Source organism: Oncorhynchus keta, chromosome 35 (assembly GCF_023373465.1).
Source record: "Oncorhynchus keta strain PuntledgeMale-10-30-2019 chromosome 35, Oket_V2, whole genome shotgun sequence".
In the NCBI taxonomy this organism is placed as follows: domain Eukaryota; kingdom Metazoa; phylum Chordata; class Actinopteri; order Salmoniformes; family Salmonidae; genus Oncorhynchus; species Oncorhynchus keta.
In genome coordinates this window covers 12,789,343-12,816,205 of record NC_068455.1, presented here as the reverse complement: position 1 = coordinate 12,816,205, position 26,863 = coordinate 12,789,343, and the positions used below count along the sequence as shown (strand labels likewise).

At 42.4% G+C, this 26,863-nt stretch overlaps 1 protein-coding gene and 1 long non-coding RNA gene across 10 annotated transcripts in view; one reads left to right on the top strand and one right to left on the bottom strand.

Annotated features, from left to right (window-relative positions):
* LOC118369042 (syntaxin-binding protein 5-like) overlaps nt 1–26,863 on the bottom strand; it is a 60,039-nt gene that overhangs the window by 1,783 nt on the left and 31,393 nt on the right. Inside the window, exons 16-26 of one of the 4 annotated variants that reach the window (XM_052496549.1) lie at nt 19,747–19,934; nt 19,355–19,480; nt 13,664–13,815; nt 9,781–9,870; nt 8,006–8,071; nt 7,780–7,839; nt 7,610–7,657; nt 5,655–5,705; nt 4,629–4,868; nt 3,794–4,145; nt 3,505–3,670 (exon numbers count right to left, since the gene is read on the bottom strand). In XM_052496549.1, the coding sequence (XP_052352509.1) occupies nt 3,505–3,670; nt 3,794–4,145; nt 4,629–4,868; nt 5,655–5,705; nt 7,610–7,657; nt 7,780–7,839; nt 8,006–8,071; nt 9,781–9,870; nt 13,664–13,815; nt 19,355–19,480; nt 19,747–19,934 (1,539 nt within the window). The remainder of the gene's footprint in view (nt 1–3,504; nt 3,671–3,793; nt 4,146–4,628; nt 4,869–5,654; nt 5,706–7,609; nt 7,658–7,779; nt 7,840–8,005; nt 8,072–9,780; nt 9,871–13,663; nt 13,816–19,354; nt 19,481–19,746; nt 19,935–26,863) is intronic. The other 3 variants (XM_052496550.1, XM_052496551.1, XM_052496552.1) reach the window with 3 other exon arrangements.
* On the top strand, nt 6,648–7,600 carry LOC127915865 (uncharacterized). Of its 6 annotated transcripts, XR_008092606.1 has the most exons (4): nt 6,648–7,223; nt 7,272–7,319; nt 7,368–7,415; nt 7,464–7,600. It is a non-coding gene; the product is annotated as an uncharacterized LOC127915865 (long non-coding RNA). The 6 variants fall into 6 exon arrangements; XR_008092607.1 differs by lacking the exon at nt 7,272–7,319; XR_008092605.1 differs by lacking the exon at nt 7,368–7,415.

Genomic DNA, 26,863 nt, shown 5'->3' with positions numbered 1-26,863 from the left:
TGTGAAAATAGATTAATTATTGCTTATTCTACAAAGATATTCTAAAATGGCCTGGAAACATTTGTTAGTACCCCTTAGAAAATATAATAAATACTTGGATTATAGTGATATTTCAAACTAATAGTTTATTTAATTAGTATCACATGTCTCCAATCTTGTAATCAGTCATTCAGCCTATTTAAATGGAGAAAAGTAGTCACTGTGCTGTTTGGTGTCATTGTGGTCACCACACTGAACATGGACCAGAGTAAAGTAGTCACTGTGCTGTTTGGTATCATTGTGGTCACCACACTGAACATGGACCAGAGTAAAGTAGTCACTGTGCTGTTTGGTATCATTGTGGTCACCACACTGAACATGGACCAGAGTAAAGTAGTCACTGTGCTGTTTGGTATCATTGTGGTCACCACACTGAACATGGACCAGAGTAAAGTAGTCACTGTGCTGTTTGGTATCATTGTGGTCACCACACTGAACATGGACCAGAGTAAAGTAGTCACTGTGCTGTTTGGTATCATTGTGGTCACCACACTGAACATGGACCAGAGTAAAGTAGTCACTGTGCTGTTTGGTATCATTGTGTTGCACCACACTGAACATGGACCAGAGTAAAGTAGTCACTGTGCTGTTTGGTATCATTGTGGTCACCACACTGAACATGGACCAGAGTAAAGTAGTCACTGTGCTGTTTGGTATCATTGTGGTCACCACACTGAACATGGACCAGAGTAAAGTAGTCACTGTGCTGTTTGGTATCATTGTGTTGCACCACACTGAACATGGACCAGAGTAAAGTAGTCACTGTGCTGTTTGGTATCATTGTGTTGCACCACACTGAACATGGACCAGAGTAAAGTAGTCACTGTGCTGTTTGGTATCATTGTGGTCACCACACTGAACATGGACCAGAGTAAAGTAGTCACTGTGCTGTTTGGTATCATTGTGGTCACCACACTGAACATGGACCAGAGTAAAGTAGTCACTGTGCTGTTTGGTATCATTGTGTGCACCACACTGAACATGGACCAGAGTAAAGTAGTCACTGTGCTGTTTGGTATCATTGTGGTCACCACACTGAACATGGACCAGAGTAAAGTAGTCACTGTGCTGTTTGGTATCATTGTGGTCACCACACTGAACATGGACCAGAGTAAAGTAGTCACTGTGCTGTTTGGTATCATTGTGGTCACCACACTGAACATGGACCAGAGTAAAGTAGTCACTGTGCTGTTTGGTATCATTGTGGTCACCACACTGAACATGGACCAGAGTAAAGTAGTCACTGTGCTGTTTGGTATCATTGTGTTGCACCACACTGAACATGGACCAGAGTAAAGTAGTCACTGTGCTGTTTGGTATCATTGTGGTCACCACACTGAACATGGACCAGAGTAAAGTAGTCACTGTGCTGTTTGGTATCATTGTGGTCACCACACTGAACATGGACCAGAGTAAAGTAGTCACTGTGCTGTTTGGTATCATTGTGGTCACCACACTGAACATGGACCAGAGTAAAGTAGTCACTGTGCTGTTTGGTATCATTGTGGTCACCACACTGAACATGGACCAGAGTAAAGTAGTCACTGTGCTGTTTGGTATCATTGTGGTCACCACACTGAACATGGACCAGAGTAAAGTAGTCACTGTGCTGTTTGGTATCATTGTGTGCACCACACTGAACATGGACCAGAGTAAAGTAGTCACTGTGCTGTTTGGTATCATTGTGGTCACCACACTGAACATGGACCAGAGAAATCAAAGGAGAGATTTGTCTGAGGAGATCAGAAAGAAAATAACAGACAGGCATGGTAAAGGTCAAGGCTACAGGACCATCTCCAAGCAGCTTGATGTTCCTGTGACAACAGTTGCAAATATTATTAAGAAGTTTAAGGTCCATGGAACTGTAGCCAACCTTCCTGGGCGCAGCCGCAACAGGAAAATCAACCCCAGGTTGAACAGAAGGAGAGTGTGAATGGTAGAAAAAGAACGCAGGATACAAGCTGAACTCCAAGGTGAAGGTACGTCAGTTTCTGATCGCACCATCCATCAATCATCAACCGCAAGCCTCTCCAGAGGGTAGTGGGGTCTGCACAACGCATCACTGGGGGCAAACTACCTGCCCTTCAGGACACCTACACCACCCGATGTCACAGGAAGGCCATAAAGATCATCAAGGACAACAACCACCCGAGCCACTGCCTGTTCACCCCGCTATCATCCAGAAGGCGAGGTCAGTACAGGTGCATCAAAGCTGGGACCGAGAGACTGAAAAACAGCTTCTATCTCAAGGCCATCAGACTGTTAAAACAGCCATCACTAACATTGAGTGGCTGCTGCCAACATACTGACTCAAATCTCTAGCCACTTTAATAATTCAATATTGGATGTAATAAATGTATCACTAGCCACTTTATATAATGTTTACATCCCTACATTACTCATCTCATATATACGGTACTCTATACCATCTACTCCATCTTGCCTATGCCGTTCGGCCATCACTCGTCCATATATTTATATGTACATATTCTTATTCATTCCTTTACACTTGTGTGTATAAGGTAGTTGTTGTGAAATTGTTAGATTACTTGTTAGATATTACTGCATGGTCGGAACTAGAAGCACAAGCATTTCGCTACACTCGCATTAACATCTGCTAACCATGTGTATGTGACAAATAAAATTTGATTTGAGTGTCCATGATTGAGTCTTTGAATGAAGAGATTGAGATAAAACTGTCCAGTTTGAGTGTTTGTCGCAGCTCGTTCCAGTCGCTACTGAAAAGACGAGCGACCCAAGGATGTGTGTGCTTTGGGGACGTTTAACAGAATGTGACTGGCAGAACGGGTGTTGTATGTGGAGGATGAGGGCTGCAGAAAATATCTCAGATAGGGGGGAGTGGGGACTAAGAGGGTTTAGCTAGCGAGCCAGCTAACTAGCGATTAGCATTAACACGTTTTATTTTAGCCACAACTTGCTAAGACACGGTCAGCAAACAGCTACTGTAAGATACACAAACTAATATTGTAACTATAGAATAATAATATAATAATAATAATATATGCCATTTAGCAGACGCTTTTATCCAAAGCGACTTACAGTCATGTGTGCATACATTCTACGTATGGGTGGTCCCGGGGATCGAACCCACTACCCTGGCGTTACAAGCGCCATGCTCTACCAACTGAGCTACAGAAGGACCACAGAACACTTGTGGATTTATATTAAGAAGCAAAGTGGCATCATTGTCACCAACATCTTGTTGTTTCTGACCATGCAGACAGAGTGAACAGCAACTGTTCGTGACTCCGGAGGCGGAGGGAGGAAAATGACTAGCAAGTAGCAAACAGAGTAAACTATAAAAATAGATGTTACACGTGGCGTATCACATGTAACAAACCATACATTGAAATACCGTTTATAGAAGTTCAAGTTTAAAAAACGAAGTGGTATATAGTAAAATACAGTATCCCGCCCAGCCCTAACACAGAGACACGCGCACACCTGCAGATTGTCGCAGGTCTCCTGGCTGTATGTGATTCTCTGTATCTCGGTGGGGGAGGTGAGGTACATGGCCTGGCCCAGGTTGGAGAAGCAGAAGGTCCGGGCTATCCTCATGTCTGTCAGGGGAAGGTAGTTCACATCCAGGAGTGGTCTGAGACTGGGTAGACTGGGAGAGGGGAGAGAGACACAAACAGTATGAATGAAGTAGGCACTGTGTAGTATTACAGACTGGGCCTTTCAGAGTATCTCAGAGTAACTACAGTACCACAGACTGGACCTTTCAGAGTACCTCAGAGTCATGATGTGTCCATTAGCACAGAAGCAGGCGAGGCAGAGTCCAGCGGCCATCTGCACCACGTCAGCTCTCAGCACGAAAGAGCTCTCTGTGATGTTGTGTTTGAAGAAGCAGGACTGGGAGGGCAGACCCACCACCTTGGCCTGTTTCTCTGAGCACACCACAGCGTACTGGCTGTCCTGACCCTCGTGGGTGGGGGGTGGGGAGGCCGGCCTGCGCCTCCTCGTCTTCTCCTCGTCTGGAGCGTTGAGCTCGGACCATGGCTCGTAGGAAGGGGGTAGGACCGCCCCAAGGGAGTCCAGGAAGGCCATAGTCAGGATACCTCCTTTTAGTCTGACCAGAGTACCTGGAGGACATAGAAAGAGACATGTTAGACCTCTTGCTTCATTATAAACACATTTATAAGGCCTTATACTGGATCTCTCTCTCTCATTAATAATATATAGGTTTGCTGTCAACCTTCAGTAAACATGCAGATGACTAGTGCTTCTCGAACCACAGTTCGGGAACCACTGCTTTAATGCAAAGAAACTAATACATATTTGGAACATTTGTGAGAGTATATGTCGCCGCAAACTATTTCTTCCAGTTCCATCCAGATTCAGCCACCACAGTCAAGGTGGTGGTACTTCTGCTGTCACAGAGATGGGTCAGTGAACCGGCTAACCTTGTCCGAGACCTAAAATGTTGAATGGGCTCCACTGTGTCATTTATTGTTATTAAGGTTACCATGGCTGCCCTATGGGCCCTGGTCAAAAGTAGTACACTACATAGGGAATAGGGTTCAATTTGGGACGCAAACCTAACTCATATCAGCAATCACACTTACCACAGGAAGAGACTCCGACAGGTTGCTGCAGCCTCTGGTCCCCTGTAGGTGGCAGGCTGAGGGAGAGGACCAGGACAGTGCCCTGGGTAGTACCCAACCACAGGCTGGGGCTGGGGCTGCTGTCCGTCTTCCTGGGGAAACTCTCACTGAGGTGGATGGAGGAGATGGCTTCGCGGGACTCCCGCTCTATACTGGTCACACTGGAACTCCTCGAGCGGCTGAACGAACTGTCCTTGGCATCTGGATGGTATTGAGAGAGGACAAATAGAGAGAGAGGAGAAGTGAGGGATAATATGAAAGTGGATGCTTTGATAAAGTTGGAAAAGGAAAGGAAAATAGGATTAGTTAATAACCCAAAGGAAGGTTAGACCTGTGTACTTTCATGTAGACACTGAAATTCAGGAGAAGTCCTGCATTGTCTCATGAGCAAGTTAGTTATGCAAAGGTATATCCAAGCTAGAGAAAAAAACATCACATTTCTTCACAATGCACACAAGGAGCAGCACATGAAACACCCATCTTAAGAACTACAGTACCACCAAATAAAGGTAATTCCAGAAGAACCACATGGTGTTTCATCACTGAGAGATCACATGAGATCTGGTGTTAATTTAGTTTTCAAAACGACAAATAAGTTTAGCACCTAATTCACATACAGTAGGACCATGCACCTCTTATATGGGAGAGAGCGCTGCTGTCGCACCCTCTCCTCTGCTTATGGAGAGGACGAGGCCAAACAGAGAATACATGTGTCTCAGTTTACAAGATAACAGAATTTGAATTTTACACATTCAGTGACACGTCTTTCTTACAGGTGGAACCAGCCTGATCGTGAGATAGCACACAATTCTGATGCACAATGGAGAACACAGCTATTAGGCTGGTACCACCAGGCTAGGGCTACACTCTCACAAACAAACATTGAAACTGTAAGGAAAGTTTGGTTTAATTAGGAAGTGGGAATAGAACCTGAAAGGTAAAAGGGCTACTATGGAATGTAATCAACACAAAGTGATAAGGGCTTACCCAGGCCTGTCTTTTGCTCTGTAGGTGAGCTAATTTTCTTTGACATCTTGGCTGCAAGGAAAATAAATACAAATAAATAAATTAAATAAAACATGCCCTCTTTACAAATTACTACTTTGGAATCAAGCAAAATTAATGTCAAATACAATGATCTCCATTAAAACGCTACTTGTTTTGATCACTTTCAGCAATTTGTGTCATCCATCATTCATTGGCAAAAAGTTTGAGGAGACTGTAGAATTAGAATGTAGAATTAGAAGGTAGAATTAGCATTTGAATGTAGAATTAGAATGTAGAATTAGAATGTAGAATTAGAATGTAGAATTAGCATTAGAATGTAGAATTAGAATGTAGAATTAGCATTGAGACTCAGAGGCAGCCGGTCATTGAGTGCATCACACACGTACAAAGCAAGAGGTAGACTAGAAAAAGAGATTGATTATTGGTTATTTTTTCAAAAAATGACTGGGGAGGAATGCGAGGGAAAATCATTAAAGTGAATAATCAAGTATCAAAGCTCTGTTATAAAAATGTTTTTTTTTAGTTGGTCAAACCGAATCTTGCGTTATTCTACTGATGAACATTCCCAATACCTCAATTTGTTAGAAATTAGTTAAGAGATTAATGGTCAGAGTTAGTATACATTTGAACCAGTGAAAACATACACCACTTTTAGATGGGTGATAAAATAAAATAAAATGTTTTTAGTGTCTTTATTTGACATTATATTCCCTCTAGAAAGAACAGGTACAACAATGCAAAAAAGCATAATACATTTGGTCCTAAGAGATACAAATGGATACCCCTCTATCAATCATGCATTTGACAAAGTGCAGAGGATCACTTTAATAGACATCAGCAACCTTGTGATTGACAAAAACAACCCACAGATTGAGTACGTTTCTTCTCCATCACCTTCATTAGCACATGATGCATAGGCGGCCATGTTGGATTGGGGCACAACCTCTTGTTTAGAAACCCAGTGAGGTCGGCCATGTTGGATTAGGGCATAGCCTGGGTTAGAAGCCCAGTGATGTCGGTAAGAGACCATGTTGGATTAGGGCACAGCCTTGTTTAGAAACCCAGTGAGGTCGGCCATGTTGGTTAGGGCATAGCCTTGGTTAGAAGCCCAGTGAGGTCGGCCATGTTGGATTAGGGCACAGCCTTGTTTAGAAACCCAGTGAGGTCGGCCATGTTGGATTAGGGCACAGCCTTGTTTAGAAACCCAGTGAGGTCGGCCATGTTGGATTAGGGCACAGCCTTGTTTAGAAACCCAGTGAGGTCGGCCATGTTGGATTAGGGCACAGCCTTGTTTAGAAACCCAGTGAGGTCGGCCATGTTGGATTAGGGCATAGCCGTGGTTAGAAGCCCAGTGAGGTCGGCCATGTTGGATTAGGGCACAGCCTTGTTTAGAAACCCAGTGAGGTCGGCCATGTTGGATTAGGGCACAGCCTTGTTTAGAAACCCAGTGAGGTCGGCCATGTTGGATTAGGGCACAGCCTTGTTTAGAAACCCAGTGAGGTCGGCCATGTTGGATTAGGGCATAGCCTTGGTTAGAAGCCCAGTGAGGTCGGCCATGTTGGATTAGGGCATAGCATTGGTTAGAAGCCCAGTGAGGTCGGCCATGTTGGATTAGGGCATAGCCTTGGTTAGAAGCCCAGTGAGGTCGGCCATGTTGGATTAGGGCACAGCCTTGTTTAGAAGCCCAGTGAGGTCGGCCATGTTGGATTAGGGCATAGCCTTGGTTAGAAGCCCAGTGAGGTCGGCCATGTTGGATTAGGGCATAGCATTGGTTAGAAGCCCAGTGAGGTCGGCCATGTTGGATTAGGGCATAGCCTTGGTTAGAAGCCCAGTGAGGTCGGCCATGTTGGATTAGGGCATAGCCGTGGTTTGAAACCCAGTGAGGTCGGTGAGAGAAAGAAAGCAGAGTTTATAACACAGGGATCATACACTACCAAAGTCATTGGCAACCGTCTTGGAAAAGCGCCTGCTTTTGGACTTCACTGCAAATGTGTTTTAAAAAGACAAAGGCAAATGTAAAATTGCATTGCATTTCTGACGGCCAGAACGTTTGGGAAGAATGAAGCTCTGTAGATGTTGTTGATTTATCAGTGTTATACAGTACCCATTTCTATAAACCTTTTCTGTTTGTGTTCATCGTCTGAATTGGTGGGTGTCGTAGAGCCTGGTAACAAGAACACTTCAGTGGACATCAACTCATTCAACACTCCTTGATACTGAAAAGCAGCTAAATGGATAAACATGTATATCGAACATGTCCTTCTCGTACTTTCTCAAGAAAAAGGTAGATTGCGTTTTGTATTATGCAGTAATGGAGAATTAAATGTTACCTGATGTTGGTGATTTGCTGCTTTTCTCCTCTGAAATGTTGTTTCCATCGCTGTTATCACTGAGAGCTGTGAAGAACAGACATGTCTTAGACCAATGTGATATTATCACAGAGATGTGGAGAACAGACATGTCTTAGACCAATGTGATATTATCACAGAGATGTGAAGAACAGACATGTCTTAGACCAATGTGATATTATCACAGAGCTGTGGAGAACAGACATGTCTTAGACCAATGTGATATTATCACAGAGATGTGGAGAACAGACATGTCTTAGACCAATGTGATATTATCACAGAGATGTGAAGAACAGACATGTCTTAGACCAATGTGATATTATCACAGAGCTGTGGAGAACAGACATGTCTTAGACCAATGTGATATTATCACAGAGATGTGGAGAACAGACATGTCTTAGACCAATGTGATATTATCACAGAGCTGTGGAGAACAGACATGTCTTAGACCAATGTGATATTATCACAGAGCTGTGGAGAACAGACATGTCTTAGACCAATGTGATATTATCACAGAGATGTGGAGAACAGACATGTCTTAGACCAATGTTATATTATCACAGAGATGTGGAGAACAGACATGTCTTAGACCAATGTGATATTATCACAGAGCTGTGGAGAACAGACATGTCTTAGACCAATGTGATATTATCACAGAGATGTGGAGAACAGACATGTCTTAGACCAATGTGATATTATCACAGAGATGTGGAGAACAGACATGTCTTAGACCAATGTGATATTATCACAGAGATGTGGAGAACAGACATGTCTTAGACCAATGTGATATTATCACAGAGATGTGGAGAACAGACATGTCTTAGACCAATGTGATATTATCACAGAGATGTGGAGAACAGACATGTCTTAGACCAATGTGATATTATCACAGAGATGTGGAGAACAGACATGTCTTAGACCAATGTGATATTATCACAGAGATGTGGAGAACAGACATGTCTTAGACCAATGTGATATTATCACAGAGATGTGGAGAACAGACATGTCTTAGACCAATGTGATATTATCACAGAGATGTGGAGAACAGACATGTCTTAGACCAATGTGATATTATCACAGAGATGTGGAGAACAGACATGTCTTAGACCAATGTGATATTATCACAGAGATGTGGAGAACAGACATGTCTTAGACCAATGTGATATTATCACAGAGATGTGGAGAACAGACATGTCTTAGACCAATGTGATATTATCACAGAGATGTGGAGAACAGACATGTCTTAGACCAATGTGATATTATCACAGAGATGTGAAGAACAGACATGTCTTAGACCAATGTGATATTATCACAGAGATGTGGAGAACAGACATGTCTTAGACCAATGTGATATTATCACAGAGATGTGGAGAACAGACATGTCTTAGACCAATGTGATATTATCACAGAGATGTGGAGAACAGACATGTCTTAGACCAATGTGATATTATCACAGAGATGTGGAGAACAGACATGTCTTAGACCAATGTGATATTATCACAGAGATGTGGAGAACAGACATGTCTTAGACCAATGTGATATTATCACAGAGATGTGGAGAACAGACATGTCTTAGACCAATGTGATATTATCACAGAGATGTGGAGAACAGACATGTCTTAGACCAATGTGATATTATCACAGAGATGTGGAGAACAGGCACGAAATAGACAGTGAGAGGAATCTGCATTGACAGAAAAGGCAGATTGAAGAGAAAGAGAGAAGACAAAGATTGTGATAAACATGAGATGACTTACGGGAGTTAGAAGTATGATAGGTCTTTTTCATAGACGTATAAAATATAGAAAGGCGGGACATGCAAGATGTCACAGGCGGAATGTCTTTGTCTTTACAAGTCCATAGAGAGAGATCAACACAGGAAAATAGGTGAGACAAAACAATGAGAGTGAATCAGAACAGAAAAACAGCAAACTCAATGAGGCTAGCAACTGAATTCGCTCCAATAGTACTGCAGATCAGTATGTATGGGTTTAAAAACAATACCACCATTTTTGAGACTAATTAATTAAATATAAATTAACTCTCATACATTTTTACAGTAAATCAAATGATGACAAGATAACTCGATTTGTGAGTGAATTGAAATTGTAGGCTTAGTTATCCACATTTGAGTCCAGGCATGACTGAAGAGCACTATTGAACCCAGTCCTGCTGAGCCCCTGGAGGCTCACTAAGCCAAGGATGACATGACCACAATGAGAAACATGAGTGGTAGGACGACAAGATAAAGAAAGAGCATAAGAGGAAGTATGGCAAGACAGAGAGAGATAGCATGTATTGGTGACAGAAATGACATGGCAGTCAGAAGCGGTGGTCCTTCTGTGGCACAGTTGGTAGAGCATGGCGCTTGTAACGCCAGGGTAGTGGGTTCGATTCCCGGGACCACCCATACGTAGAATGTATGCACACATGACTGTAAGTCGCTTTGGATAAAAGCGTCTGCTAAATGGCATATATTATTATTATTATTATTAGAAGCAACAACAAGCGTGAAGCCCTACTCAAATGTGTTTGTGTACAGTGCTCCAAAATGTACATTTAATTTCGACCAGCGGACGCAAAAGGCAGGGCACTCCAAACACGGCACAGACAGAACCCAGTCATGATGAGCATGTTTCTCTGTGGCTTCTATAGTGGCACTGAACAGATGGACAGTCCACCAGGGATGCCTCCTGTTGAGAGACAAATGCTATGCTCTGTGTACACATGCTGCTCTTCCTTCTCTATTCTTCTCCTCTATGCTCTGTGTACACATGCTGCTCTTCCTTCTCTATTCTTCTCCTCTATGCTCTGTGTACACATGCTGCTCTTCCTTCTCTATTCTTCTCCTCTATGCTCTGTGTACACATGCTGCTCTTCCTTCTCTATTCTTCTCCTCTATGCTCTGTGTACACATGCTGCTCTTCCTTCTCTATTCTTCTCCTCTATGCTCTGTGTACACATGCTGCTCTTCCTTCTCTATTCTTCTCCTCTATGCTCTGTGTACACATGCTGCTCTTCCTTCTCTATTCTTCTCCTCTATGCTCTGTGTACACATGCTGCTCTTCCTTCTCCCCTATGCGTCGTGTACACATGCTGCTCTTCCTTCTCCCCTATGCTCTGTGTACACATGCTGCTCTTCCTTCTCCCCTATGCTCTGTGTACACATGCTGCTCTTCCTTCTCCTCTATGCTCTGTGTACACATGCTGCTCTTCCTTCTCCCCTATGCTCTGTGTACACATGCTGCTCTTCCTTCTCTATTCTTCTCCTCTATGCTCTGTGTACACATGCTGCTCTTCCTTCTCTATTCTTCTCCTCTATGCTCTGTGTACACATGCTGCTCTTCCTTCTCTATTCTTCTCCTCTATGCTCTGTGTACACATGCTGCTCTTCCTTCTCCTCTATGCTCTGTGTACACATGCTGCTCTTCCTTCTCCCCTATGCTCTGTGTACACATGCTGCTCTTCCTTCTCCCCTATGCGTCGTGTACACATGCTGCTCTTCCTTCTCCTCTATGCGTCGTGTACACATGCTGCTCTTCCTTCTCCCCTATGCGTCGTGTACACATGCTGCTCTTCCTTCTCCCCTATGCTCTGTGTACACATGCTGCTCTTCCTTCTCCCCTATGCGTCGTGTACACATGCTGCTCTTCCTTCTCCTCTATGCGTCGTGTACACATGCTGCTCTTCCTTCTCCTCTATGCTCTGTGTACACATGCTGCTCTTCCTTCTCCCCTATGCTCTGTGTACACATGCTGCTCTTCCTTCTCCCCTATGCTCTGTGTACACATGCTGCTCTTCCTTCTCCCCTATGCTCTGTGTACACATGCTGCTCTTCCTTCTCCCCTATGCGTCGTGTACACATGCTGCTCTTCCTTCTCCTCTATGCTCTGTGTACACATGCTGCTCTTCCTTCTCCTCTATGCGTCGTGTACACATGCTGCTCTTCCTTCTCCCCTATGCGTCGTGTACACATGCTGCTCTTCCTTCTCCTCTATGCTCTGTGTACACATGCTGCTCTTCCTTCTCCTCTATGCGTCGTGTACACATGCTGCTCTTCCTTCTCCCCTATGCGTCGTGTACACATGCTGCTCTTCCTTCTCCCCTATGCGTCGTGTACACATGCTGCTCTTCCTTCTCCCCTATGCTCTGTGTACACATGCTGCTCTTCCTTCTCCTCTATGCTCTGTGTACACATGCTGCTCTTCCTTCTCCTCTATGCTCTGTGTACACATGCTGCTCTTCCTTCTCCCCTATGCGTCGTGTACACATGCTGCTCTTCCTTCTCCTCTATGCTCCATGTACACATGCTGCTCTTCCTTCTCCCCTATGCTCTGTGTACACATGCTGCTCTTCCTTCTCCTCTATGCGTCGTGTACACATGCTGCTCTTCCTTCTCCCCTATGCGTCGTGTACACATGCTGCTCTTCCTTCTCCTCTATGCTCCGTGTACACATGCTGCTCTTCCTTCTCCCCTATGCGTCGTGTACACATGCTGCTCTTCCTTCTCCTCTATGCGTCGTGTACACATGCTGCTCTTCCTTCTCCTCTATGCGTCGTGTACACATGCTGCTCTTCCTTCTCCCCTATGCGTCGTGTACACATGCTGCTCTTCCTTCTCCTCTATGCTCCGTGTACACATGCTGCTCTTCCTTCTCCTCTATGCTCCGTGTACACATGCTGCTCTTCCTTCTCCTCTATGCTCCGTGTACACATGCTGCTCTTCCTTCTCCTCTATGCGTCGTGTACACATGCTGCTCTTCCTTCTCCTCTATGCTCTGTGTACACATGCTGCTCTTCCTTCTCCCCTATGCGTCGTGTACACATGCTGCTCTTCCTTCTCCCCTATGCTCTGTGTACACATGCTGCTCTTCCTTCTCCTCTATGCGTCGTGTACACATGCTGCTCTTCCTTCTCCTCTATGCGTCGTGTACACATGCTGCTCTTCCTTCAACAAAGCATGCATCACCTCTTCGTTCATTTGCACCGTTTATCTCGTTCACTTTCGCTTGTAAATGTCAACAGTCAATGAAACTGACATTTGGTAGTGCTACTAGCTATGCTTGTATAACTTTATGAGCTGGATTTGCCGGTCTTTAAAATTAGTTTGCTTGTTTTCACTCGTTAGCATTTATGCGATTTCTCTAGTAGTTTGTGCAAATTTTTTCAGCATTCTGGTAATAGAGGACCAATGGGCTTTTCTTGCATTTTTATCACCCCCTTGTGTGCTTTGTCGGTAGTATTGTAAATCCCGGGATGAGAGAATAACTGTATGACGAAATGAAAATCTGGTTACCGTCCAAGCCTAGTGTGAGGCCTGCTCCTCTCGCTAGCTTACTGGCTTTAATAGGTCAGGCATACACTGGACCACAGAGATCTCCGTTATATACAGTAGTTGTGTTCTCATTCTATACTCTGGACTATCAATACCTTTCAGTCCAAACTACAACTCACTTGACAACACACTACTACACTAATCACTTTCATGACACTATCAGGTAGGGGTTCTAGAGAACATACTTAAGTTTGGGGGGGGGGGGACATTTTGTGTGAACATACTTCCTTTAATTTCTGTGAACATAGCTACATGCCGTAGCCTACTCAACTGAACAGTAAGATGCGAACGCATGCTCCCTTCACCTCCAGATGGCTGGCGTGTCTTCCGAGGCGACCGAGGCTGTCTCTGGTAGGGGTCTGAGGGACTGTACAGCTCTGACGTGCTCATGTTCAGGAGGAGGCTCTTCTGAAGGTAGTCCACGACAGCCAGACCGCTGCTGTTGCCAAACACCACACTGTGGGAGGAAAATAAAAGGTTCATCATTTTTACTGAACTCGGGTCACCTGCAGTTTTAGAAACAACACAAACTGTTTTAATCCCAACATACAACCAATAAAGCCTTTGATTCAGTTACAGCAGGGCCTAAAATTAACACCCGCCACCTGCAGGTAGATCTAGGCAATTTGTGGGTAAAATGTCTATTTCACCAGCCATGTTGCCTTGTGGTCAGGGCTCCACAGTGCGAGCATTTCACTCACATTTGTTAATAAAAAATATTTAAAAATAGTCAAGTACGATCACATTTATAGTAAAATAAATGCTGCAGTAGCTGTTTTCAAATGATTTCTGCCGTTTTGTTTCATAGCTGGTAAATTAATCGCACAAAGTCAAATAACTAAAAATCCTATTTAGTCTAATTCCACCTCTCCCTGTAACACTGCCTGGCTGGGGGAAGTGTATGGAGCGAGATCGCTGACAAAAAGGTTGAACATACGCTTCGTTAGGATCGTAAAAAACATCCAGAAGTAAATTGTAAGAAAAGCCAAACTAAACGTAAATGTTGAATTAGATTTGTAAACACCCTTTACTTCTCCCTTCACTTGGTTACAGATCTTTTTTATATGCACAAACCTTTGTCAGTGATGTGGCATCTGCAACGGACATAAACCGAACGTTGCTAGTCTATCGAGCAACTCTAACCCAGACGTTAGTGTTGCTATGCAGCTTCAGGTTTAATTTCCAAAATAAAAGTCTAGAGCTTGTTTTAGAACTGCATTCAATAACGCCGTTATACAAGTACATGGCGTAGTATAGGTTTGGGCCTTCAGCAAATGACTTGTGTGAGAATGATAAAGTCACAGAAGAGCCTTGTCTAGAATAACTGCCTGCGCTGGGCCTATTCCACTATCTAAATATACCATGCTGTGTTGCGTGTTATTTAATGGCCATATTTCAGAATTAATTTTTATAGCCACGTGCGGCGACTGTGGTGATCATGTAACCTAATGAATCACACTTTTCCCAGTATTTGGGAGCACGGACTGTAGACCTTATACTAGGCCTTTTGACTGTTGTATTTGTAAATTCCACTCTGCATGGAGGCTTGTTATAGCCATTTACGTTGCACAACCCCATCACGTAGAGGCTATATCCATATCAATAAATGAGACAAAACAACATATTGGTAAGTCTTGGCTGTAACCTGTCCTGAGCGAACTAGCCAAGGGGTCCCAATGGTCAAGACGATCTATAGCCTATTCAAGGAGCGGCAGGTAGCCTAGTGGTTAGAGCGTTGGACTAGAAACCGAAAGGTTGCGAGATCGAATCCCCGAGCTGACAAGGTAAAAACCTGTTGTTCTGCCCCTGAACAAGGCAGTTAACTCCAAAAAGGCCTATTTTGTATTTGGATAGGCCTAAATTAAACATTGAATTATGAAAGAACTTTGGAGAATTTAGATACATTTTGAATACACACACTGATTTCAATAAACAAAAGAATAAGACTGTTCTGTTCTCTTGAATTTAGTTCTTATTGCAACTCGGACAAATTACTGAATGGATGACAGACTGAAGATTGAATGAAATGTTCAAATATGTTGGAATGACGAGTTGCACGCATCATGCATGCTAGGCACTTTATTTGGCTAGTCGGCAAATAGGCCTGGAGACTACCTAAGACCACCGCAACAGAGTTATTGTAAAGTGTGGGAGGAAGCTTATGCTAGACTTAGCCTACGTTTAACCTCTTGTTCATTTCAAAGTCCATATGTTCATGACCCTGTTCATATAAATCATGTCAAATTATTTTACATTCATATTTACCTCTCCTACAGAATTTGAAAGATTGAGTGATTAAATAAATATCAAAATATTCTATAAAAAGTGGCGATGACTCCAGTGGTCATACATCATTAATAGATTCACCAAACAGCTATTACTATGATTCATTATTCCTGTTAGATACTATTACTATGATTCATTATTCCCGTTAGATACTACTGGTTATGATTAATTATTCCTGTTAGATACTATTACTATGATTCATTATTCCTGTTGGATACTTACTACTGGTTATGATTCATTATTCCCGTTAGATACTATTACTATGATTCATTATTCCTGTTAGATACTACTGGTTATGATTAATTATTCCTGTTAGATACTATTACTATGATTCATTATTCCTGTTGGATACTACTGGTTATGATTCATTATTCCTGTTAGATACTACTGGTTATGATTCATTATTCCTGTTAGATACTACTGGTTATGATTAATTATTCCTGTTAGATACTACTGGTTATGATTAATTATTCCTGTTAGATACTACTACTGGTTATGATTCATTATTCCTGTTAGATACTACTGGTTATGATTAATTATTCCTGTTAGATACTACTGGTTATGATTAATTATTCCTGTTAGATACTACTACTGGTTATGATTCATTATTCCTGTTAGATACTACTGGTTATGATTAATTATTCCTGTTAGATACTACTACTGGTTATGATTAATTATTCCTGTTAGATACTACTGGTTATGATTCATTATTCCTGTTAGATACTACTGGTTATGATTCATTATTCCTGTTAGATACTACTGGTTATGATTCATTATTCCTGTTAGATACTACTGGTTATGATTCATTATTCCTGTTAGATACTACTGGTTATGATTCATTATTCCTGTTAGATACTATTACTATGATTCATTATTCCTGTTAGATACTACTGGTTATGATTCATTATTCCTGTTAGACACTATTACTATGATTCATTATTCCTGTTGGATACTACTGGTTATGATTCATTATTCCTGTTAGATACTACTACTGGTTATGATTCATTATTCCTGTTGGATACTACTGGTTATGATTCATTATTCCTGTTAGATACTACTGGTTATGATTCATTATTCCTGTTAGATACTACTGGTTATGATTCATTATTCCTGTTAGATACTATTACTATGATTAATTATTCCTGTTAGATACTACTGGTTATGATTCATTATTCCTGTTAGATACTACTGGTTATGATTCATTATTCCTGTTAGATACTACTGGTTATGATTCATTATTCCTGTTAGATACTATTACTATGATTCATTATTCCTGTTAGATACTACTGGTTATGATTCATTATTCCTGTTAGATACTACTGGTTATGATTCATTATTCCTGTTAGATACTATTACTATGATTAATTATTCCTGTTAGATACTACTGGTTATGATTCATTATTCCTGTTAGATACTATTACTATGATTCATTATTCCTGTTAGATACTACTGGTTATGATTCATTATTCCTGGTGGATACTATTACTATGATTCATTATTCCTGTTAGATACTACTGGTTATGATTCATTATTCCTGTTAGATACTACTGGTTATGATTCATTATTCCTGTTGGATACTACTGGTTATGATTCATTATTCCCGGTAGATACTACTGGTTATGATTCATTATTCCTGTTAGATACTACTGGTTATGATTCATTATTCCTGTTAGATACTACTGGTTATGATTCATTATTCCTGTTAAATACTACTGGTTATGATTCATTATTCCCGTTAGTAATAGTATCTAACGGGAATAATGAATCATAACCAGTAGTATTTAACAGGAATAATGAATCATAACCAGTAGTATCTAACAGGAATAATGAATCATAACCAGTAGTATCTTTATTCCTGTTAGATACTACTGGTTATGATTCATTATTCCTGTTAGATACTACTGGTTATGGTTCATTATTCCTGTTAGATACTTCTGGTTATGATTCATTATTCCTGTTAGATACTACTGGTTATGGTTCATTATTCCTGTTAGATTCTACTGGTTATGATTGCAGACAGACCCCAGAGAATGGGATGGTGTGATACTGAGTCATATTTTGATAAGGTGCATGAGGATGTCCACGTCGCCCAGAGATATGTCCATGCTGTAGAGATACAACTAGCAGACTAAATCTTAACTGTCGGCATAATACAGCTAGTGCTATCTAGACTTGCGCTGGTAAACAAATCCATTACATTAGCAACCTAAATGTGAAGTAAACTCAACTGAAGAGTACGAGAGAACGGAGACTTAACTTGAAAACGTGCAAGATGCCTCTTTCCGGTTTCCCTTATTTCTATACAGGCCGTTTGTGTACATTTTGTTTGTTGGTGAGATGAAACTGCCAAAACTCTGAAAGGTATTATTGTACGGCAGAATTGCAACACTAGATTTGTTCAAGTCTAAAATGTTCTTCCGTAATCGTAACCTGGTGTTCGTATGTTCACAGATTCAATTTCATGTTTACGTTTCACACATGGCTTTTCTTACGATCCTAACATTTTCCGTATTAATTTTCTTACTATCCTATCCCAACCTTTTGGCAGGTATCTCGCTCCAGAGCTGTGCGCAGCATGTGAAGAGCTGAGTGAAAGATTCATTTAGAAGTGCTAGCGCAGGCATAAAAGTTGGTCTAATTTACTTGAAACCAAAGTCTACTGAAGTGAGACTTTGTCCTGGTGTTTCTTGGCTAGTTTCATTGTTTTGTTCACAAGCTAAATCGTATTTCTATGTTTGAGTTTCAACTGCTAGGGGAAGAGAAGACAACGCCTCTATTAGTCAGACTCAATCTCACAGGCACAAACATGACTGAAGTCGCGCTACCGCGGTAAACTCACGCCCGTAAAGGGGCAGGTGAACATTTTTGTCTCACATGATATTTTGGTTAATAAAAATGTAATTAAACAATATAACATTACTTCTTACTAGTAATACATGCATTGCGCCAGCAGCATACCAGCCACTGCTGGCTTGCTTCTGAAGCTAAGCAGGGTTGGTCCTGGTCATTCCCTGGATGGGAAACCAGATGCTGCTGGAAGTGGTGTTGGAGGGCCAGTAGGAGGCACTCTTTCCTCTGGTCTAAAAAATATCCCAATGCCCCAGGGCAGTGATTGGGGACACTGCCGGGTGTAGGGTGCCGTCTTTCGGATGGGACGTTAAACGGGTGTCCTGACTCTCTGAGGTCATTAAAGATCCTATGGCACTTATCGTAAGAGTAGGGGTGTTAACCCCGGTGTCCTGGCTAAATTCCCAATCTGACCCTCAAACCATCACGGTCACCTAATAATCCCCAGTTTACAATTGGCTCATTCATCCCCCTCCTCTCCCCTGTAACTATTCCTCAGGTCGTTGCTGTAAATGAGAATGTGTTCTCAGTCAACTTATCTGGTAAAAAAATGTGGGAAAAATCCCTATCTGGCCCTCAAACCATCACGGTCACCTAACATTACAAAGCATGCTCATCCTTTTGTGTGTGTTTTGTTGGTGTAATTTTAGCAGGAAAATAACATTTTGGCTAGTAAAACATCTGAGTGGCTGGTAGATTTGTCCTGATTGACCAAAAAGTAAATGATATGCCCTGAGTTCCAGTATATTCCATTTGTCTGTGATCTCTGCTCACTGCAGCTGTAGGTGATGTGTCTCATGTACACCTTGACCATCAAGAGAGCAGAGGTTCATGCTGACAGATGGACGGACAGGCGGACTTACAGTCCGTCTGACGAGCTGACGGCCAGGCTGGTGATCTGCTGCGGCGGCTCACCACTAACCCAGACCAGTTGAATGACTAGCTCCACCTGGTAACCAGGAGACTGCTTCAGAGGGGCGCTCCAGACCCTGCAGACACGACACATCAGACAACATGAGTGAACAGTCCTTACTGTACCTAGATTCAATGCTACACAATCACCTATTGTTCACGGTTTATAATGCATTTGTACGTGCATTAATCTTACATACAAATAGCCTACTTATCATGATCTTGTCTTTTCTTCATGGATGACACTTCTTGTAATAAAACAGAATACTGGAGTTTTGAAGACTACAATAGAAAATGTCAATGCCTGGCAGGAGAAGAACATGCACTGTCTGGTGGTCCATACTTAAGGTCTGGTACGTTATCCCTGGGCCGGTCATCAGAGGTGAAGGGCTGGGCCTCAGGGGGCTCTCCCTCCTGGGTAGGGCTGGAGGAGGAGGGGGGTACTGGGGTAGAGGGGGTGGGAGGATGGTCTCCTGCTGGGTCTGGAGAATCCACATCGTTCAGCTCACCCTGCATACGCACCTCCAACAGCTGAGGAGAGAGAGTAATAATACCTAGAAACAGAAAGACGAATAGCTGGGAAACATCTGGAAAACGATAATAAAAGGCATATCAAATAAATTAGGAATTTATTTTTTAAATTATTTATCACATTGCTCACATTGCTGGTATACATCCTCACATTGCTGGTATAGTATACAGCCTCACGTTGCTGGTATAGTATACAGCCTCACGTTGCTGGTATAGTATACAGCCTCACATTGCTGGTATAGTATACAGCCTCACATTGCTGGTATAGTATACATCCTCACATTTCTGGTATAGTATACAGCCTCACATTGCTGGTATACAGCCTCACATTGCTGGTATACAGCCTCACATTGCTGGTATAGTATACATCCTCACATTGCTGTTATAGTATACAGCCTCACATTGCTGGTATAGTATACATCCTCACATTGCTGGTATACATCCTCACATTGCTGGTATACAGCCTCACATTGCTGGTATAGTATACAGCCTCACATTGCTGGTATACAGCCTCACATTGCTGGTATAGTATACAGCCTCACATTGCTGGTATACAGCCTCACATTGCTGGTATACATCCTCACATTGCTGGTATAGTATACATCCTCACATTGCTGGTATACAGCCTCACATTGCTGGTATAGTATACAGCCTCACATTGCTGGTATACAGCCTCACATTGCTGGTATAGTATACAGCCTCACATTGCTGGTATACATCCTCACATTGCTGGTATACAGCCTCACATTGCTGGTATAGTATACAGCCTCACATTGCTGGTATACAGCCTCACATTGCTGGTATAGTATACAGCCTCACATTGCTGGTATACAGCCTCACATTGCTGGTATAGTATACAGCCTCACATTGCTGGGTATACAGCCTCACATTGCTGGTATAGTATACATCCTCACATTGCTGGTATAGTATATCACATTGCTGGTATAGTATACAGCCTCACATTGCTGGTATACAGCCTCACATTGCTGGTATAGTATACATCCTCACATTGCTGGTATAGTATACATCCTCACATTGCTGGTATAGTATACAGCCTCACATTGCTGGTATAGTATACATCCTCACATTGCTGGTATAGTATACAGCCTCACATTGCTGGTATAGTATACAGCCTCACATTGCTGGTATAGTATACATCCTCACATTGCTGGTATAGTATACAGCCTCACATTGCTGGTATAGTATACAGCCCCACATTGCTGGTATACAGCCTCACATTGCTGGTATAGTATACATCCTCACATTGCTGGTATAGTATACATCCTCACATTGCTGGTATAGTATACATCCTCACATTGCTGGTATACAGCCTCACATTGCTGGTATAGTATACAGCCTCACATTGCTGGTATAGTATACAGCCTCACATTGCTGGTATAGTATACAGCCTCACATTGCTGGTATAGTATACAGCCTCACATTGCTGGTATAGTATACAGCCTCACATTGCTGGTATAGTATACAGCCTCACATTGCTGGTATAGTATACATCCTCACATTGCTGGTATAGTATACATCCTCACATTGCTGGTATAGTATACATCCTCACATTGCTGGTATAGTATACAGCCTCACATTGCTGGTATAGTATACAGCCTCACATTGCTGGTATAGTATACAGCCTCACATTGCTGGTATAGTATACAGCCTCACATTGCTGGTATAGTATACATCCTCACATTGCTGGTATAGTATACAGCCTCACATTGCTGGTATAGTATACAGCCTCACATTGCTGGTATAGTATACAGCCTCACATTGCTGGTATAGTATACAGCCTCACATTGCTGGTATAGTATACAGCCTCACATTGCTGGTATAGTATACAGCCTCACATTGCTGGTATAGTATACAGCCTCACATTGCTGGTATAGTATACAGCCTCACATTGCTGGTATAGTATACATCCTCACATTGCTGGTATAGTATACAGCCTCACATTGCTGGTATAGTATACAGCCTCACATTGCTGGTATACATCCTCACATTGCTGGTATAGTATACATCCTCACATTGCTGGTATAGTATCCTCACAGTATACATCCTCACATTGCTGGTATAGTATACATCCTCACATTGCTGGTATACAGCCTCACATTGCTGGTATAGTATACATCCTCACATTGCTGGTATAGTATACAGCCTCACATTGCTGGTATACAGCCTCACATTGCTGGTATAGTATACAGCCTCACATTGCTGGTATAGTATACAGCCTCACATTGCTGGTATAGTATACAGCCTCACATTGCTGGTATAGTATACAGCCTCACATTGCTGGTATAGTATACAGCCTCACATTGCTGGTATAGTATACAGCCTCACATTGCTGGTATAGTATACATCCTCACATTGCTGGTATAGTATACAGCCTCACGTTGCTGGTATAGTATACAGCCCCACATTGCTGGTATACAGCCTCACATTGCTGGTATAGTATACATCCTCACATTGCTGGTATAGTATACATCCTCACATTGCTGGTATAGTATACAGCCTCACATTGCTGGTATAGTATACAGCCTCACATTGCTGGTATAGTATACAGCCTCACATTGCTGGTATAGTATACAGCCTCACATTGCTGGTATAGTATACAGCCTCACATTGCTGGTATAGTATACATCCTCACATTGCTGGTATAGTATACATCCTCACATTGCTGGTATAGTATACAGCCTCACATTGCTGGTATAGTATACATCCTCACATTGCTGGTATAGTATACAGCCTCACATTGCTGGTATACAGCCTCACATTGCTGGTATACAGCCTCACATTGCTGGTATAGTATACATCCTCACATTGCTGGTATACAGCCTCACATTGCTGGTATAGTATACAGCCTCACATTGCTGGTATAGTATACAGCCTCACATTGCTGGTATACAGCCTCACATTGCTGGTATACAGCCTCACATTGCTGGTATAGTATACATCCTCACATTGCTGGTATACAGCCTCACATTGCTGGTATAGTATACAGCCTCACATTGCTGGTATACATTCTCACATTGCTGGTATACAGCCTCACATTGCTGGTATACAGCCTCACATTGCTGGTATAGTATACAGCCTCACATTGCTGGTATACAGTCTCACTTTGCTGGTATAGTATACATCCTCACATTGCTGGTATAGTATACAGCCTCACATTGCTGGTATAGTATACAGCCTCACATTGCTGGTATACAGCCTCACATTGCTGGTATAGTATACAGCCTCACATTGCTGGTATACAGCCTCACATTGCTGGTATACAGCCTCACATTGCTGGTATACAGCCTCACATTGCTGGTATAGTATACAGCCTCACATTGCTGGTATACAGCCTCACATTGCTGGTATAGTATACATCCTCACATTGCTGGTATAGTATACAGCCTCACATTGCTGGTATAGTATACAGCCTCACATTGCTGGTATAGTATACAGCCTCACATTGCTGGTATAGTATACAGCCTCACATTGCTGGCATAGTATACAGCCTCACATTGCTGGCATAGTATACAGCCTCACATTGCTGGCATAGTATACAGCCTCACATTGCTGGTATAGTATACAGCCTCACATTGCTGGTATAGTATACAGCCTCACATTGCTGGTATAGTATACAGCCTCACATTGCTGGTATAGTATACAGCCTCACATTGCTGGTATAGTATACAGCCTCACATTGCTGGTATAGTATACAGCCTCACATTGCTGGTATACATCCTCACATTGCTGGTATAGTATACAGCCTCACATTGCTGGTATAGTATACAGCCTCACATTGCTGGTATAGTATACAGCCTCACATTGCTGGTATAGTATACAGCCTCACATTGCTGGTATGGTATACAGCCTCACATTGCTGGTATGGTATACAGCCTCACATTGCTGGTATAGTATACAGCCTCACATTGCTGGTATACATTCTCACATTGCTGGTATACAGCCTCACATTGCTGGTATACAACCTCACATTGCTGGTATAGTATACAGTCTCACATTGCTGGTATAGTATACAGCCTCACATTGCTGGTATACAGTCTCACATTGCTGGTATAGTATACATCCTCACATTGCTGGTATACAGCCTCACATTTCTGGTATAGTATACATCCTCACATTGCTGGTATACAGCCTCACATTGCTGGTATACAGCCTCACATTGCTGGTATAGTATACAGCCTCACATTGCTGGTATAGTATACAGCCTCACATTGCTGGTATACAGCCTCACATTGCTGGTATACAGCCTCACATTGCTGGTATACAGCCTCACATTGCTGGTATACAGCCTCACATTGCTGGTATAGTATACAGCCTCACATTGCTGGTATACAGGCTCACATTGCTGGTATAGTATACATCCTCACATTGCTGGTATAGTATACAGCCTCACATTGCTGGTATAGTATACAGCCTCACATTGCTGGTATAGTATACAGCCTCACATTGCTGGTATAGTATACAGCCTCACATTGCTGGTATAGTATACAGCCTCACATTGCTGGTATAGTATACAGCCTCACATTGCTGGTATAGTATACAGCCTCACATTGCTGGTATACATCCTCACATTGCTGGTATACATCCTCACATTGCTGGTATAGTATACAGCCTCACATTGCTGGTATAGTATACAGCCTCACATTGCTGGTATAGTATACAGCCTCACATTGCTGGTATAGTATACATCCTCACATTGCTGGTATAGTATACAGCCTCACATTGCTGGTATAGTATACAGCCTCACATTGCTGGTATAGTATACAGCCTCACATTGCTGGTATAGTATACATCCTCACATTGCTGGTATAGTATACATCCTCACATTGCTGGTATAGTATACATCCTCACATTGCTGGTATACAGCCTCACATTGCTGGTATAGTATACAGCCTCACATTGCTGGTATACATTCTCACATTGCTGGTATACAGCCTCACATTGCTGGTATACAGCCTCACATTGCTGGTATACAGCCTCACATTGCTGGTATAGTATACAGCCTCACATTGCTGGTATACATTCTCACATTGCTGGTATACAGCCTCACATTGCTGGTATACAACCTCACATTGCTGGTATAGTATACAGCCTCACATTGCTGGTATAGTATACAGCCTCACATTGCTGGTATACAGTCTCACATTGCTGGTATAGTATACATCCTCACATTGCTGGTATACAGCCTCACATTGCTGGTATAGTATACAGCCTCACATTGCTGGTATACAGCCTCACATTGCTGGTATAGTATACATCCTCACATTGCTGGTATAGTATACAGCCTCACATTGCTGGTATAGTATACAGCCTCACATTGCTGGTATACAGCCTCACATTGCTGGTATACAGCCTCACATTGCTGGTATACAGCCTCACATTGCTGGTATACAGCCTCACATTGCTGGTATAGTATACAGCCTCACATTGCTGGTATACAGGCTCACATTGCTGGTATAGTATACATCCTCACATTGCTGGTATAGTATACAGCCTCACATTGCTGGTATAGTATACAGCCTCACATTGCTGGTATAGTATACAGCCTCACATTGCTGGCATAGTATACAGCCTCACATTGCTGGTATAGTATACAGCCTCACATTGCTGGTATAGTATACAGCCTCACATTGCTGGTATAGTATACAGCCTCACATTGCTGGTATAGTATACAGCCTCACATTGCTGGTATATAGCTGGTATACATCCTCACATTGCTGGTATAGTATACAGCCTCACATTGCTGGTATAGTATACAGCCTCACATTGCTGGTATAGTATACAGTCTCACATTGCTGGTATAGTATACATCCTCACATTGCTGGTATAGTATACATCCTCACATTGCTGGTATAGTATACAGCCTCACATTGCTGGTATAGTATACAGCCTCACATTGCTGGTATAGTATACAGCCTCACATTGCTGGTATAGTATACATCCTCACATTGCTGGTATAGTATACATCCTCACATTGCTGGTATGGTATACAGCCTCACATTGCTGGTATCACATTGCTGGTATACAGCCTCACATTGCTGGTATACAGCCTCACATTGCTGGTATACAGCCTCACATTGCTGGTATAGTATACAGCCTCACATTGCTGGTATAGTATACAGCCTCACATTGCTGGTATACAGTCTCACATTGCTGGTATAGTATACATCCTCACATTGCTGGTATACAGCCTCACATTTCTGGTATAGTATACATCCTCACATTGCTGGTATACAGCCTCACATTGCTGGTATACAGCCTCACATTGCTGGTATAGTATACATCCTCACATTGCTGGTATAGTATACAGCCTCACATTGCTGGTATAGTATACAGCCTCACATTGCTGGTATACAGCCTCACATTGCTGGTATAGTATACAGCCTCACATTGCTGGTATACAGCCTCACATTGCTGGTATACATCACAGTATACAGCCTCACATTGCTGGTATAGTATACAGCCTCACATTGCTGGTATACAGCCTCACATTGCTGGTATAGTATACATCCTCACATTGCTGGTATAGTATACAGCCTCACATTGCTGGTATAGTATACAGCCTCACATTGCTGGTATAGTATACAGCCTCACATTGCTGGCATAGTATACAGCCTCACATTGCTGGTATAGTATACAGCCTCACATTGCTGGTATAGTATACAGCCTCACATTGCTGGTATAGTATACAGCCTCACATTGCTGGTATAGTATACAGCCTCACATTGCTGGTATAGTATACAGCCTCACATTGCTGGTATAGTATACAGCCTCACATTGCTGGTATAGTATACAGCCTCACATTGCTGGTATAGTATACAGCCTCACATTGCTGGTATAGTATACAGCCTCACATTGCTGGTATAGTATACAGCCTCACATTGCTGGTATAGTATACAGCCTCACATTGC